Here is a 17,164-nt window from a genome sequence, read left to right as displayed (position 1 = left end):
AAAATGTTGAAATATTCCATGAGTTAACTTTACATCAAGGAAGAAAGCAACTGGTACCTATGCATTAAGTAGTTTCAATACTGACAAAGCAATTTATCCAAGGAAGTTCTGCATCTTAGACCCTCTATACTCATTCCAGGCCTGTATGGTGGTTTGCTATAACATTCATATTATTAAAACCTTTTTAATAAATTCTTTGTTAGATAAGCTTGAGCTATTTGGCAAAGAGAAACAAAACATGTCGGTGAACAGATGAGCAAAGCCGTAGGAGACGTACTGAAAAGAAAAACTGCAACATTCTACAAGGTGTTGTGGAAAAATTACTTTAACAAGAGAAGAAAATAAGAAATGTACTAAAACCTTGCAAGGTGAGAACAAAAATACAGAGTCAAAGGAGTCATTTTGTAGGTTCTGGTCAGAGAAGAGAGACTTGATTGGACTAGAGGTGTGAATCATGTACATTGTGATGTACCAGGGATTCTGTGGAGCCCAACACAGACGGTCTTGCCATTTGTCTATTGTTGAGGATAGGGGGTTGTTCTTTCATGCTAAAAAGGGCAGATAAGTTCCACATTGGGAAAGTAACACTAGATAGTCTCCAGGATCAAGGAGCTCTCTTCTGCTGTCATATGATAATCCACAAATCTTTGAGAGCAGCTTGACCAATCTCATGATAAGACTATGTAGAAATACCAGAAGAGGGTTGAGGCACAAATTATAAATTTTTCCATTACAAAAGCAATGACGCAGGGAGACTGAAAATATGTGCGTTGCTGCCGAATAAAATTAAAAATAATTAGCCACATCGTATTTTGCTTCCACCTCACGACCACGTGTCACTTTGTGTCGACCTGACATATTTAATGCGCCGTTCTTGTTGGTTGCAAAAGGGCAAAATGTTGATGAATTCGAAGAGTGTGCGTACTTTCAACTGAATGTTGAGAAACCGCTGGCACACTTTTCCAAGCATGAGCTCAACTTGCTCTATCTTTTGGTCTAAATAAACTGTGTGGACCAGATAAGGAGGAGCTTTGAGCAGGAACAAACAGGCTGAGCTGTACAGTCATTATCAGGTGTTTTGGAAGTGATGCCATTTTATTTTGGTAGATTTCTTTTGTACATGTCTCCAGAGTAGTTGGAATAGTTTATGTTTCTTTTTTTGTGGAAATTCTTGTGGCACCAGTCTTTTCCTAATGCTTGTGGGTTCCAGTAATTCATTGGCTTCCGTTTAAATTTTTGAGAACTGACCCCGACTTCCAAGAGAAGTTATTATTACTCAGGAAATTTCCTAAGATGGTCACCGAATTTTAATGCTCTGATCTTGGAGCGTGCTTTGTTAGATCTTTTGCCTCATGATGGAAAATACTCAGACGCTACATAAAGCCTGGATTGTTGCATTTGGGAGATGTTCCATTATTCAAGGAAATGTTTACAAGCCCACTCCCTCGGATCAGAGGCTACCGTAAACATCGATGCAACGGGATGCGTTGGTATTGACTCACATGACTTAGAATGGAGTTTCTGCGGTGAAATCAGAGGGATAATTCTGTCATACGGAAGAAACTTTTTAATTTTTTTTTTTTTTTGCTTTTAGCAGAAGCAGCTTCTTTGTTACAAATTATCTGTAAACAATCTGAAATATTACAACAAAAAGTGAGGCTATAAAATGAGGAAAAGTTGGTGCTAAAACCTGAGATCACAACAGTACAACATTCAGGACTACTGTGGATTACTCAAACTTGATGTGTCTCTTCAAATTGATTAGTCTAAGGTACGTAAGCTACAATCGAAAAATACTTAAAGATACTTAAAATTAATTCTTAAATAATTTTTAACATCACTCAATCTTTCCCTGTGAATAACAGCTCCAGATATCGTCAGTAACTTTTAAGTGTATAACACAAAATTTACATTTTGTTTGTTATACTTTTTACTTGAGTTACAATTTTTACACCCAAAAAGAGCATATTATATTTTGTATATATTTATAACCATCTGTTTTTTTTACTAAAAGTTTCTGGCATTTCCTGGCAAAGGACAAGCACTGCTAAGGTGGGTTTTCTCACAAGTCTGGGTTTGTTTCCTCAGCAATTTTCAGTGCAATCAATTACAGAGGAAACTGGCGTTTAGTTTCTCAGAATACTGAAAAAATAAAAAAATAAATAAATGCCGGGACACAATCCTACAAACCCAAAGCATAAGCAGCTGAGGTGAGCTGGAGTTATAACGCCCTGTAAAGTAGAAAACATTGAACTCAACAACGTTGCAGAACTAAGGACAGTAAAAATAATAATATAAAACTTGCACTTTATTTTGTGCACATTTTTTCTCCAAACACAATATTAATAGTCAAAGTGTAAATCAAAGTACAGATAGTTTTTGATGAAAGCTACATTTACACAGACTGACAGAACCCGGATCACAGTGGGAAAACGAATCTGCATTATCATCACGCTCAAATAAATCCTCCCGATTCAGGCTGCTATGCATCTTGAATTTTTGCAGTAATTTGTGGCTTCAAATGTTTGAAATTAAAACATTTCAAGGTTCTTTGTTGTCGTGTTTGACTTTTCGAAATAAAGTTATTGGCACTCAATTTGTACACTTTTACTTTACGGAAAGTACAAAAGCCTCACGAGAACGTAGCTGCTGCCGAGCGTCGGAGTTTATAAACGCAGGAGACGAGGCTCAGCTGTTCCAGTCTTGAAATCGGAAACAGTCACTGGCGATCTTCCAGACGGGCTGATCGCTGTTTGGTGAGGCCTGAGCTGTGAGGAGGAAATTCTGGTTGAAGAATCGCTGTTTGTTCCCTTCGAACTTCACGATCCCACCAGTCACTACCAGCAACGTGGTCTGGCCTTGGGTTGCTTGTTCTGTGAAAAGACAATGTTATGAGGATGTTACGTTATCTTGTAGCGATTACATTTTTTTTTTTTGCCTAAAATTATTTAAACTTCGCTGACCATGAACCGGCTGACAGTCCAGAGTTTGAACCTGGAACTCGCTGGATGGCAGCGACTCGAAGAACTCTCCCAGAGCGTCCTGTCCTGAGACCGCATTGCCGTTCCACACCAACGTGGCTTTGTCCAGGTAGAGCCGGGTCAGGTTCTGAAACGCACAGGTCAGTCAAAAACAGCAGCCACGAGCAACCCGCACCATCTTAAAACAGAAATCCATCTCCTCTGCCGGACTGGGTCTGAAAGTGTTGGTAATCTGAAGCTAATAATGCTAAAAATTTATTTTAATCCAGCATTATTAGACAGGACTGAACCAGTGTTTGTCCGTGTTGCTATTGAATTTTATTACATTTTTTATGTGACTATAACAGCCATTTATATTCCACAACCAATAAATTAGCACACTTATTCAGTGTAAAAAGATTTTTTGAACAAATTGAGCAATAGCACAGTTGTAATTGACACATTTTAAATTTTATGATTTTTATGAACATCTAACTAGCAATTTATAACTTCCCGTTTTCTCATGAGCATAAATCTGATGGCGCACAAAGAGTCTTTTGTGCAAATAGGCCTGAAGAAAAGGTCTGCCCTACCATAATAAATGTCAATGTGAGTTTTTTGCCCATTCAGATGGGACAATAGAAAGGGTGCAAGTCACATTAATAGAGGGTGTACCATCAACAAGTCTTTGAAATTTGAGGAGATTTCAAATAAAAATCTGTTGGACTATGTTAATGAACTGAAAATGATTCAAAACATGGCAAATATAAACACAGAAATAGTTAATCATAGACAAAAAATAAAAACTTCTACCATTGCCATTTCACTCCCCAGACCTAAAATAATTTTACGAGACCGTGCTAAGAGGAAAAGTCAATCTATCCTGCTGTAAGCTTGTAGTGCTATCCTAAGGGATAAAAAAGAGTTAAATAAAGTATCGAGAGCTTATAGATGGAATTTTCATCATTTTTGTGTGTGAAACAATAACACAGCAACAAAAGATGAACTTATTTATTTCAATGTGTTTTTTTTTTTCTTTTTACACAAAGATTTTGTCCGTTTATCTGTTAACAGATCTGAAACAAAGATGTGTCGTGGATGCCACTGCTCCCTACTGACGGAACTAAGTAACAGCAGATTTTACGAATAACAAACACGTCTCTAAACTGCAGTTTTTCCACCTGAAACATGCCCATACGTCAACATGCAGGGTGCAATATAACTCGAGGGAACATGGTTGAATTTATCATTCTGGGAACAAGATGCTCACCCTCCTTTTCTTGTCCACACAGTCGTAGTAAATGTTAACAAACTCCTCGGCATATCTGCAAGACTGGTCAGCATGGGTCCGGAAATCCTACAGAAACGAGGCGAAGTAAATACCGTCAGAAGTAAATAAGCACAATGAATTTAATACTTAAACAAAATTTTGACTTGTCAAAAAAAAAAAAAAAGGAGCACGCGTACAGGAAAACAGCTAGCTAGTTAGCGGTTTGGCTAAAAAGAAATGAAAATAAACTTGTAGACATGTTGATAAACCTACCAGCGTGCTCGCCATGTCTGCTCATATATGGAACGAAACAAATAACAAGGGGAAACGGTAAGAGTTTATATGTATTAATTGTATATTCTTCTTCCCCCCTCTCTGATTTATTCAGCTAACAGTGCGTCCATCTTACATGTTTTACTTCCGCCTAGCAAATCTCGTGACTACCAAAATAAGATGTGCGTTCTGTTGTTTTAGCCAAATTCAGTAGCGCCACCTAGAGGGGATTGTTTGAGGGTACCGGTAAATTGTCTTTTAAACATATTGACAATTGTTTTTAAAAAATGTAGAAAAAAAATCTTTGAGGAATGATATTTTATTTCTCTTCATTTATTCATTTATTTTTGATCAACTGTGTTTAGTTTCGCAAAGATTTTTTAATTTTCTTTATAAGAATATACTTAAGTATATACTTTTATTATAGTGTTAGTTTTGATGTCAGTCCAATTATCAGTGGCTGCCATCTGGCCACTCCTTAAAACACCCCCTGGAGGCCTCCCTGACCCAAGTATTTATGTTTCTATTAATAAATAGGTTTTACGAGGAATAATTAATATTAATGACTAAGAAATTATACATTTAAAATGTAGAACTGAAACATTCTACGTTTATTAAATCAAATTTATCTACACGTCTAGTAAAACGACAAGCGTATAGAAGATCGACGTCGTATTAGGCTTGAGCAGTTGCGGGCTTTTATTTTGAAGAGACCAAAGTGCACCCACAACGGATGTGAAGCTCATAATTTCCTGAGTCATCCTCCAGCTTTTAAACGCAGCATCTTCGGTCACCTGCATAGGATTCAACAACTTTACCGTCACATTCCAACACACTGAGTGATGGAGAGCTCCGTGTCTAACGTGGAGGTCTGCAATTTAGCCTTCAGCGGGCAGTTCGACAAATTAAAACAGTCCATGCTGTCCGACAAAACACTTGTCAACAAAACGGACCAGGTCAGCGTCCCCGCCTTTATGTGCTCTGTCGGGCTGCATCATTTGTGACTCGAGAGGGAATGGAGCTAATGACGGCTGTCTGTGGTTTCAGGACGGCAGGACCGCTCTCCACTGGGCTTGTTCTGCTGGACACACCAACATCGTGGAGTTTCTACTCAGCCTGGGAGTTGAGGTCAACCTGCAGGATGATGTGAGCTAAGCTTTAAATTGTGACGCATTCTCTCCACGTCCTCCCTTGTGATGTGTTACCGTTAAGTTGACGTAAATGGATGTTATTTCAGCGTGATGTGTTATCCACTCCGCAGGCCCTATGGAGTCCTCTGCACATTGCTGCATCTGCAGGAAGAGAGGACATAGTGAGGTCTCTGATAGGCAGTGGAGCCCAGCTGAATTCAGTTAATCAAAATGGATGCACCCCTCTGCACTATGCCGCCTCTAAAGACAGATACGAGGTACAGTGTCGTTTGTGTAAAAGCAGTGGCAAAAAATGCGAAAGACTCCATACTTGTGTATGGGAGTGTAATTTTATGCCTTTGCATTCTTCATCTTGTCACATTTGGTCATCTGCAGTCTTGCTGCAGCTGCAGCTTTGGTCAGCTTTTGTTGGGGTTGGGTGTGACAGATCAACATAAAGTAGAGTAATAACTGAAGTGGTTCTCAACAAAACTCCAAAAAGTGTGGCATGCATTTTGAGCCAAATGTTGTATTTGCAGCCTCTTGCCACTTGAGGTCCATCACTACCAGCATGCATTTATTTGTGTATTTATTTTTTAAGTTTGGCCACATATTCTTAATTAGATTTAAATCTGGACTCAAGACATGGAAAAAGCTTTACTCTAAATCGTTGTATTGTAACTCTGGCTGTCCATTTATGGTTGTTCAGCTTGAAGTTGAACCAGTCTTTTGCACGCTCCCAACAGGTTTTCCTCCAACGTTCTTCCATCTCCTTATCAACTTTTACAGCCTTCCCTGGCCCTGCTGATGAAAGGTCTCCCCATAACAGGATGCTGCCACTGCCATGTTCTAGTTTTAGATTTAACAAAACAGGCTTGTTGGGCAAAAAGTAAAATATTGGTTCTAATCTGGCCATAGGTCCTGATGTCCTGTTTATTTAGAATTTCTTTCAATATAGACTTTCTTTTTGCTACACCTCCACAAACACAAGATTGGTTGAGTGCATGAGTGTTAACGATCCCGTTAACAGATTTGCAATTGATCCACAAGCTTTGTATTTGCTACTTTTCCAGTTTTTTGTTTTTAAATTTTATTTGTCTTCCACTTCACAAATACAAGATACTTTGTTGATCTGTCATATACAATGCTAATAAAGTATATTAAGTTGGTGGAAAAAGTTCATGGGATAGAAATACATTCTTGAAGTATAAAGAGAAATTGATTATTAGAGTAAAAGGCGTGAATTATTCTCTGTACAATTCCTAAATCATAACTGCTTTGTTGTGGTAAAAAAAAAACAGCTATAATGTAATTATAACAGCCTTATTCTGTTTTGTTTTTTTTGTATTGTTTTGAGTAAAAATATTTTATTTAGGAGTAATTTAAAAGGCATTCTATTTGTGTATTAAAATGTAACCCAGCCCAGTTACCTCTGGGCTGGGTTAAGTCCCTGATGATTCAGGATCCTCACCCATCAGGAGTCAAAAATAATCCTATTAATCACTTTACTGCTGAAGTGAATTTACAGCTGTGTCTGGTATAGATCTCCCTGCACCAGTTCTTTTGATTAACCACAACCATTAATCAGGATCTGAGGGAAATTCAACGTAATCCAAATACTTTATTCATACCAAAGGGGGAATTAAATGTTGTAAATTGTATTATCCAAATATTGTTAAAGTGTCACTGTGGTTAGTGAAGTTCTCAAAATTCAACACTTAAAGAAAGAGGGGGGGGGGGGAAACCCATATATTTAGCTTCTTGTTGCATATTATAAACACGAGTTCTGAACATTTTTGTTTTGTTCTGCCTACTTAGTTTTTTTGTTTTTTTTTTTTTAAATAAGCTCCAACCTGTCAGAGCTATTGTATCCAGGAACAAAATGAGACTATAAGCATTCATCATGTTGTAATCATTCTGCTACACCAGGAAGCACTTGAAAGATGAGATACAGACAGATAAAATGTTTTAGATACGAGTATGACATTTTTGAATTCACACTGAAAAGTATGAAACTGTATCCACTCATCACTGCAGTGTACGAAGTGAACAAAGCAGCCTTTATGTTTGTGTTAAGAATGCAGGTAGTCCAACCACACCTTTGTAATGTGAACTGTGTGGGAATTTATAATGCAGGGATGAAGACAACAGGTAACCTTTACTCTTAGGTGCAATTTAAAGAATCACAAGAGAAAAACACACAATTTAAAACTCTAACAGTTTTAAATGGAAGGCGTTCTCTCTGGGATCGAAAACTTCAATGTAGAACAGATTACAGTTCCACCAGGTCACTGTGGAACTGTCTGAAAGTCTTGAATGTGATGGGAATGACTGTAAAAATCAGCTCCAAATTGAACAATAAGGACGCAAAGACATTTGAAATATATTCACTTTTGTTTTGAATCAGCTGAAATATTTTGGCTCTCCTGCCCTTCCTCACTAATGGAACTGATGAGTGTAGAGAAAACAATCGGTAAACAAAAAAAAAAATTAGAAAATCAAGTTAAAATGGCATTATGTTGGTTCAAATAAATGCCACAAATGCACACAATAAAGAGATGATGTTGATCCTCCGTCCGGAAATAAAATTGAAAACCTATCGATACATTTCCACAATCTCAAAATGACAAGCCAGGAGAGGAACAGACAACTTGTGGTAACTGGAAGAGTTGCTGAGATCGACAGCTGTGTTAGTTGTTCATTTAAAGAGAATCTGGCCTTTACGGAAGTGTGCCAAACCAAACGAAATCCTGCTGGGATTTAGAGGAACCAGCAGTTACTGTGGAAGGAAGTGCTCCGATCAGATGAGACCAAAATAAACCAACACTCCACATCATCCTGAGGACACAGTGCCGCAGTGAGTCAGTGGTGGCAGCATCATGATGTGGTAGGCAGAGCTGAATATAGTATGGTTTTAGAGAAGGGCTGGAAAATATTCTCCTGCTGCAGCAGGAATAGGAGAATTACTCTAAACATTAATATAAATACACTAAAATAGTTTAGAGTTTGACCCAGTCAAAGTCCAGACCTAAATCCAGTGAGAAACTTGCAGAACTTGAAAATCGATGTTCAGATGTTCACCCGAAAAGACCTGGAATTATTTTTGTAGCAAAACATTGTAAAATTTTCCTTCCAGTTCCAAACAACATTCCGACGGCTTAAACAAACAAACATTAGGAAGTAAGGTGAATAAATTAGTGACGTTACAAAAGGTACTTTTTTTTTTTTTCCGTTACTGCCAGTGGAAAACTTCTCGTATAGTTCCCCATTGGTCTCGGCCACGCCACCTTCTAGTTCTGCTCTCACATCCTACGCTGCTGGTTAAAATTTCCTCTAGGAAGTGGCGACCGAAAGAAGCCCTTGAGGGCGCCGAAACATCGGATGAGGAAATGGGCTTTTCACGTTTAGTGGGAAGCAAAGTTTAAAACGGGGTTACAAGAGACAATTCTGTCCCCTGTTTGCAGATCGCCTTGATGCTGCTGGAAAATGGAGCGGACCCCAATGCCATGGACAAGTTGGCCTCCACTCCCCTGCACAGAGCGTCAGCCAAGGGCAACTACCGTCTCATCCAGCTGCTTCTCAAGCAGAGTGCCTCAACGAACATCCAGGACTCGCAGGGCAACACGGCGCTGTACGTGTGCAAACGCATTTGTCCAAAATTGTCACAGCCGGCGTGAATTTAAATGTGTAGAACGAAAGCATGAAACATGTTGCCAGACCAATAGGTCATCAGTTGAAGTTTTTACCTGACTTTTATGAAAACATAAAGGCACCAATTTATTTTTTCCTCTTACAGCCATCTTGCGTGTGATGAAGAGCGTTTGGAAGCAGCCAAGTTGCTGGTAGAACACGGTGCCAGCATTTATATCGAGAACAAGGAGGAGAAGACCCCCCTCCAGTTGGCCAAGGGCGGCTTGGGGAACGTACTCCGCCGGATCGTGGAGGGGTGATGCTTTCACTGACCCGCTGGTTGTGGTTTGGTTCAAACCGCTACCGTCGGATCCCGATGAAAACCATCATCTCACTCAGTCCTTCTTGAGCAGGCCCGTTGTTATTTGGTGTGGTCGGTGACATGTGAAAGAGGCATTGGTGTTGAAAAGGGATTGGACTGTTTTTGAGGCTGATCAGTACCTCCTGTTGGGGTTTTGAGACTGACGTGTCTATGCACAGTTTTTGCAGCAGCGCAGTGTTTTCTGTGAAAGTTAAAGTGTAGAAATGGCAAAAACTAAATGTCAAGTGGTGATGAAATCTGGTTGGAATAAATTTGTTGTACCTAAATAAAATAAAAAAAGGTGACTTTGTGATTGTTTTTTTTCCCTCAGTGTTTATTACTTTATTTCGTAGTGGAGTCGCACATGGCTCTGTGCTCGGTGCCATTTTTTTAAAACATCTTCAAGGGTTTTTTCTAAAGGATATTGTTTTAAGTTTGTTGTTCAGCAAAGTACTAAATTTAACTCCAGGTGACTTGCAGCACAGCTTCTAAAGTCAAGGATGACCTTAAACACATCAGTAAGTTAGAATGTACAACAAACATCTATTCAATTTGATCCATTTTGGTCCAGATTCATACTCGATTAATCCAATCTCTGACCACCCAGCAGTGGGTGGAAACTATCAAAATGTATTGTCTTTTTGTCTTTAGATCTCTTATCAAACACAGCCGGAGCTTAAAAATAAAACTTACTTTACAATTTGAAAAGTAAATGCAGGTTTCATTCATCACCATTATTCAGGTACCCTGTGGTTTTGCCAAGTTTCGGTTTCAGAACCGCATATTTTCTGTCAGTGTCCCCTGTGGTTCCCTTTCGTTGAGAGAGAGAAATGCCAGCATGAATGGTACTTTTCTTAGATGAACAGAGCAAAGAATAATGGCCGGCAATGCTGTGCCTCTCCCTCTTATTGCTGTGCACTGTTGACCAGCTGGCTAAAAGATGACTGACACATTTTCTGTTTTTTATTTCTTTATTTTTGCTTAGAAAAACATACAAAATTCAGCAGAAACTTCAACTGGCAAGCTATGACTAACTTACCAGCCTATGTCAGCTTGTTGGACTCGTGTTACTCTGCGAGGGACAGAATGTCAAAAAGTGTCATATTTTTTGCCATGGCCCCTATGCTCCCACCAGTGTGCAGGTGTGGGAGCGTAATGGGTATTTTTTTTCTACATTTTTGCATAAATCTGCTTTAGAAACAAAATAACAAAGATGTTCCAAGTAAAATTATACAGTAATGACTGTATTAACCAATGCATCGTTTTAACATTAGAATAAAAAAAACTTCCATTTCTTTATTTTGTACTTTTAATACAACCTGATACCTAAATATTTTTAATCAAGGCCATACCTAAAACGCAGTTTCGGTAGACAATGGCCGTATTGTGATTTGAACAGCAGGAGTCTCGATACCTGTCTCACTAGTAATAACTATGAATGTTTTTCAAACATAATCAGTTATCGCAATAAGTGGAAGAGCCTTATAACCACGTAGTGCATAGTTGAGTCAGGCCACGCCAAACAGGTGTTAGTGGGAAACAGCCATGAAAGACTTTTAGACGGTGACAAAATTGGTGTTACCTCATCGATTTCAACCTCATGGCCACCCACAAATCTGTTTCTACAGTCATTTGCATGAAAGCGTGGTGATGAATGAAATATTTTAAGTATCCTGTGAATGTTCCCTGTTACTGAAACTATTTGCTCTGAGATGGCTCATGAAGTCATCTCAGTGAAATTTATACAGCAGGTGTTGGTTTCACACAGATGTCGAGAATCGTCCCCCCACACGCACGGACAAATCTACAACTACTGTTTGAATTTGAAAGGAGAGGAAAGAGTACAGCTTTTTTTATAAAGTATATAACTGGACTAAATCTGTGTTAGTTGCATTTATGGTCAAATTTAAATAAACTCAGATTCTGTTAGAGGGCTGAAGTATAAAATGGTACCTTTCCTTTGTTGTCTTGCTTAAATATTTCACATCATGAACCAAGTTTTATTTTGGTTCAAAAAGCTGTTTTCAAATAATTTTATTCAGAAACAGAAAAAAAAACAGTTAATGTTTTGTCTTATTTAACATTTCACAGACTCACTTTACAACACTCTGCAATAATGCAACCCTGCATTGTATTTTTTTTTACCATATCAGTATTGGTCCAATGAATAATCACTATTTTAAATATGTCACTTTATAGTGAATCTACATAATGCGTTTTACTGTTTGAATTTCTTAAATATTTTTTTATATGTTTTTTTATTATTATTATTTTAAATTATATGTAAACTACGTCAAACATTTTTCCCATCTTTTCATTGGGGTCACATCTTGTAAATGCGGTCGCTTAAAATAATGAAAGCATAAAAATTCCATTCAAATATTTCTCGTGACGTCATCACGTTGCTGCGCTCTGGAAAGGGAGGAACTGCTTGTCTTGTTCCTCACGACACGAACAGAGGGGTTATAAAATAAACGGCCTCCAGCCGTCATTGTACTTCGCTGTGGGTGGTGATATCATTAAGACCGATTGAAGTAAGAAACTACGGACCCGTCCCAAAGACGTGAAAAAGGTAGATATTGAGATTTTCTTACCGATGCGGAACTGCGTATTTGCATAAAGTAGCATCGTGCTAATCTAACTAGCAAACATAGCTGCTGGTTGCCACTCCGGTTTAAAGGACACTGTTAGAAACAGGAGCCAAAGTTAAAGTCCAAACTGAGAACTTCAACTGAACGCATTGTTGTGAATACTTTTAAGAGGATACTCTGCTTTGTTTCACATGATTCAGAGTTTGTGTAATATGTCCCGTGGAACTGGATTAAGGTGACGGTAATCAAGTTTGCTTTCGTCTCCGACTTTAAAATTAAAACAGTTTTAAAGCTAATGTATGTCCATTCAAAAATGTGGGCGTGCGTGTTCTGGCACATGGTGGTAAAGTACCTTTTAAAAGTTTCCACTTTCAGTTTTAATAAAGCGTAGGAGGGAAGGGAGAGGGGGGGAAAACTGTGAGAATTTAATTGTGTTGCCGACCGAGCTTCCTGATCTGATCACAGCTTTCTTGGGAGGAATTTCGACACGTATGCAGTGCAAAGATCACAATCAATAAAGTAAACGCCGCCTTTTACAGCAGCTTCACACCATCCTCAAACTGATCGATGTTTGTGTATAATTAATAGGTTTAACCTTCACATCATGATTTAAAGACATGTCCACACCGGTATGACAAAAAGGTAGTTGTAATTAAAACCACCCTGATTACGCAATTACATTGTTGCCATGAATTCCTAACATGTTTTCCAACTTCCTGTGTGTCAAGAACACAGTGTACCATTCTGCCCATAAAATATGTTGTGTGCTCATCATGGTAACTAATTCCATCTATGTTCTTGGAAAGGAAAAGTGTTTTAGATTTCCCTCGGTGCTCAGTGTTGCCCTTTGAGAAAATTTATTATTACTGTCTTGTAATGGAGTACTGAGTTACTCCCTTTGGAATGCCCATCCCGCACATGGTCTATTCAGCGTCTGCATGTGATAAACGCTCGGCTGCCTCTCATAAAGGGCCCATTTCAAAGCGTACATATTACCTAACACTTTCTGTCTTTCCTCCTCAGATATCCTGCCCCTCTGAAACTTTTACCCGCCCAGCAATTTCCTCGCCCAATTATGTCTGAGCAAGGCGAATACAGCAATTTGGAGTCAGATGGCTGTCCTGACTTCTCAAAGTTCGACAATCGCTTCCAGTCCTTCCGGGGATCCACCCTGGCTCGACAAGTCCCGCCTGAACGGCTGGCGAGGGCGGGCTTTTACTTCACCGGCGACGCAGACCGCGTCCAGTGTTTCAGCTGCAATCAGACTGTGGAGAACTGGCATAGTGGAGACACACCTGTGCAAAGGCACAAGGAGGTAAATGTATTTATTGATTACAGTAAGAACAACTTGTTTTGTTTTGGGGGTTTTTTTGTCTCATTTTTCATGTTGTAATCGTATGTTTCTTGCCTGTGCAGGTTTCTCCATCATGTCGGTTCCTCGTGTGCTCCCACCCAAACAGCATGAAGCCGAATTACATTACCCCCCTCATCTACGACGAAGTTGCAGAAGACATGCAGTACCGAGTGTCCACTGGTGAAGTGGTCGACGAGACCCTCTACCCCAGGATACCTCACATGAAGAGTGAACAGGTCCGCCTGGACACCTTTTCATCTTGGCCCTCCACTGCGCCCGTAAGACCCAGAGACCTGGCTCAAGCCGGCTTCTACTACTTGGGACAGGCCGACCGGGTGGAGTGCTTCTGCTGCGGCAACAAGCTGAACAACTGGGAAAACGGAGACCGGCCTTGGGAAGAACACGCCACACACTTTCCCAACTGCTTTTTCATCCTCGGCCACGACGTAGGGAACGTCCCTCTGCTGGACAACTCAGATGAGCCGATGTTGGAAGATCAAAACGTGAACCAGGGGAGAAATATGGAGACTTTCGAGGGGAGGCTCAGTAGCTTCGCTCATGTTCGGCACCCCGTCGACCACGAGAGACTCGCGAGAGCCGGTTTCTACAGCACAGGTAGATCACATATATGAAATAGGAGCAGAGAAAGTGTTTTAATGCTATTATGGCTTTAACATAGAACTGTCGGCATTGTCTTTTTTTTTTCTTTTTTTTTTAGGGCAGGAAGACCAGGTGTTATGCTTCTGCTGTGGTGGAGGTTTAAAAGGCTGGCAGCCTGATGAAGACCCCTGGGAAGAACATGCTAAAGAATACCCAGGGTAAATGCTAAATGCTTTTTTTTTTTCTGGTTGTATACCTACAGTCCATCCACATTGATATTATTGTTGCTGTCTTCCTATTGATGCTTAAATGTTTTTTCTCTCTCTCTCTCTCTCTCTCTCTCTCTCTTGATTAGATGCAGCTTCCTGTTGGAAGAAAAGGGAGCTGCTTTTGTCAACAGCATTCAGCTCAAAGGAATTGAACAAAGAAGTGCTGTGAGTATTTATTTTTTTTTTCATTTTATGTTTGATTATCTGATACAACATAAACGCTCGCTTGATATTTTATTATTTTCCATGTTTGGATAAATTTATGAGGAAAAAGACACTCATTGATGACAAATGTCTGAGCTTCCAGACCTTACGTTCTGTGACGGTGTCAAAAAAACTGTTTGAATTTCTAAGGAATAAAGCTTTTCCTGTTAAAACATCTATAAATTATGTTCAGTTTCGATTTGTTGCATCACAACTTAGGTTTTTAAGTTACTGTCAGAATTCATAAATTAGTCATTAACTAAATTTTATTGTCTAGGTTTTCTTAGTTCAGGATTTTAAATTGGACCTTTGGTTCTTAATACAAAGCAGATTTCTACTTTTTTTTTATTTTTGCAAAAAAAAAAAAAAAATTAAAAACAAAAACAAAGGTATAACAATTGTGCTTTAGAGATTAGGATAACTCAAGCCTAGATTTTTCATTAAAGGTGCTCAAATTTGATGCAAACATCATGAAATTTTGCAAAGTAATCCTACCACATTGTCCAATGGATGCTAACAAGCATTGTGCTAGTTTAGGATTTGTGAAATATGTAGATAATAAAAGTCAAGTAGGTAAATGTTTTGTTCCTAGATGTCCCAAATGTTATAAGACCTTGAAATTTGAGTTGGGCAAACAATGAAATTTTGGATTGGAAAATATTTACAATACTGTAATATTAGTTTTAAATGTAACTGTTGTTGCTGGAGTTGGGTTTTAGTAAATCTTCTACATTTCTTATGCATATCTAATGCCATTGAGTTACTTGGAGCGCGTTGTCATTCATAACTTTCAGCTATTGTATAACATTCCTGAACACTATGCTGCGTGTTAAACTAGCATAACATTGATGCCTTCTAGCGTGTTCTTTTTGAAACAAAATTAATTACTGATCCTTGCATCTCTTTGTGTATGTGAATGTTTATTATTATTATTATTATTATCAGCAGCAGCACTATTGTTGTTTCTTTGCATCAATTCAGTCATGTGCTGAAAATGACTCCCTGTTTTGTCTCCTAGGCTTCAAGTCATCAGAATGGATTTTCAGCCAGTGAAAAAGGTAATTATTTGGATAGTGTAATTTAATTAGAAAGCCCGAAAATGAATCGAAAACATAAAAACTAGATTGGTGCTATCCATTGAAATGAATTGGGTTCTTCAATAATGACTGTCGGTAGAAAATATTCTAAAATTACCATACTTTTTTTTAAATTTACTTTTTATTTATTTTTTGGAACCCTGTTATTACAGTTCTGTGCATTTCTCTTTTTGTACAACAGACAACGTAACGATTTGTAGTGGAATTACATGCAAGTAGTTGGGCATCGTATCATTTCTTTAACCCGTTTCTTTTAGACGAGGACCCAATGGAGAAACTAATGAAGCTGCAGAGGGAAAAGCAGTGCAAAATCTGCATGGACAGAGATATTTGCATCGTCTTCATCCCGTGCGGTCATCTGGTCAGTTGCAAGCAGTGCTCGGAGTCACTCGTCAAGTGTCCGATCTGCTGCGGAGCCATCGCACAAAAAATCAAAGCCTACATCGGTTAAGGGAAAATACAAGCTGCTGTCTATCATGGATGCTGCTTTATGTTCTAAATGTTATAATTTAAAGCAGGTGTGGTAGGTATGTTGTTCTAGGAGGGAATTTGTGGATTTCACGAAGAGTAGCAACATATACACAAAAAAGGTGGTCATTACCTTTTTTTTTTTTTTAAACTGACAATTTGACTACCTGTAGATGGCTTTGTGTTTTCCTCTTTTCCCACTCATAAAGAAACTATGCTTCAGCACCTCGTTGGCCTAAAAAACGTGTGTGGGTGTGTGTGTGGGTGTGGGTGTGTGTGTGCGTGTGCATATGAGGGGTTGTGAAACAAATTAATGTACTAGTTTCATAATACATGTATATTAAATGCCCTGTAATATACTTACTGTTGTAAATGCCTTGTAATTATACATATATATTTTAAGAAACCAATACTTTCACAATCACTTGTATAGTAAATAGCTGTGTATTGTATGTATAGCATGTTGTTGTGTCTTTGTTTTAATCTGTGTAACACACATGTAAATTCACATTTTGGGCAAACATGGTTTCCTTCCCTTTCTCTAGTTTTGTGTGATGACTCTAATTTTGCTTTATCCTAAATTAAGCGGCTGAGGGGTTTCATTCCTCTCGCATTGCATAAGCTAATGCAGACCCTGAGATGTTGGAAGATGTCAATTTTTCATCATGCAATATTTTGTGTAAATTAACTAAATAAATCTTTAATAATTTGACTTGAGGTGCATTTGTTTTGTTTTTTTTGGGGTTTTTTATAGCTTCAATTTCAACTTCTTTACTGGGATTGCGGTTTCAAACAACTCCAAGCCAACTTTCACTTATTAGGCAGGATATTTGATTACTATTCCAAATAGGATATATTAATAGGTTGATTTGAACACACATGAGATTAGAAATTAGATGCTTCGATATAATATGGGCATGGGCAGCAAATTCATTAAAGATGCTTATTGGCATAAAC

General features: G+C 38.6%; 3 protein-coding genes across 4 annotated transcripts; 2 read left to right on the top strand and 1 right to left on the bottom strand.

Annotated features, from left to right (window-relative positions):
- Nucleotides 1-2,290: 2,290 nt before the first annotated feature.
- Nucleotides 2,291-4,676, bottom strand: nxt2 (nuclear transport factor 2-like export factor 2). The gene is made up of 4 exons (XM_007554817.2): nucleotides 4,504-4,676; nucleotides 4,231-4,317; nucleotides 2,964-3,108; nucleotides 2,291-2,873 (listed from the first exon to the last, which is right to left on the bottom strand). Exons 1-4 carry the CDS (start codon nucleotides 4,516-4,518, stop codon nucleotides 2,689-2,691), a joined length of 432 nt encoding a protein of 143 aa, XP_007554879.1. The 5' UTR covers nucleotides 4,519-4,676; the 3' UTR covers nucleotides 2,291-2,688.
- A 547-nt stretch (nucleotides 4,677-5,223) lies between these two features.
- On the top strand, nucleotides 5,224-9,935 carry psmd10 (proteasome 26S subunit, non-ATPase 10). Its single transcript, XM_007554816.2, has 5 exons — nucleotides 5,224-5,459; nucleotides 5,551-5,649; nucleotides 5,765-5,911; nucleotides 9,098-9,264; nucleotides 9,430-9,935. The coding sequence occupies exons 1-5, from the start codon at nucleotides 5,346-5,348 to the stop codon at nucleotides 9,581-9,583; spliced, it is 681 nt and encodes a 226-aa protein (XP_007554878.1). The 5' UTR covers nucleotides 5,224-5,345; the 3' UTR covers nucleotides 9,584-9,935.
- Nucleotides 9,936-12,028: 2,093 nt separating this feature from the next.
- Nucleotides 12,029-16,924, top strand: xiap (X-linked inhibitor of apoptosis). 2 transcript variants are annotated; one of them, XM_007554814.2, is made up of 7 exons: nucleotides 12,029-12,196; nucleotides 13,239-13,530; nucleotides 13,632-14,184; nucleotides 14,288-14,387; nucleotides 14,525-14,603; nucleotides 15,661-15,700; nucleotides 15,997-16,924. In XM_007554814.2, exons 2-7 carry the CDS (start codon nucleotides 13,291-13,293, stop codon nucleotides 16,188-16,190), a joined length of 1,206 nt encoding a protein of 401 aa, XP_007554876.1. In that variant the 5' UTR covers nucleotides 12,029-12,196; nucleotides 13,239-13,290; the 3' UTR covers nucleotides 16,191-16,924. The 2 variants fall into 2 exon arrangements, with proteins under 2 accessions (XP_007554876.1, XP_016528307.1); XM_016672821.1 differs by lacking the exon at nucleotides 12,029-12,196 and adding an exon at nucleotides 12,237-12,734.
- The last annotated feature ends 240 nt before the right edge of the window (nucleotides 16,925-17,164 follow it).

This window comes from Poecilia formosa, unplaced genomic scaffold, assembly GCF_000485575.1.
Source record: "Poecilia formosa unplaced genomic scaffold, Poecilia_formosa-5.1.2 Scaffold66, whole genome shotgun sequence".
Lineage (NCBI taxonomy): Eukaryota > Metazoa > Chordata > Actinopteri > Cyprinodontiformes > Poeciliidae > Poecilia > Poecilia formosa.
Note: the sequence above shows the minus strand (reverse complement) of the source record. Positions and strands in the feature narration are given on the sequence as shown.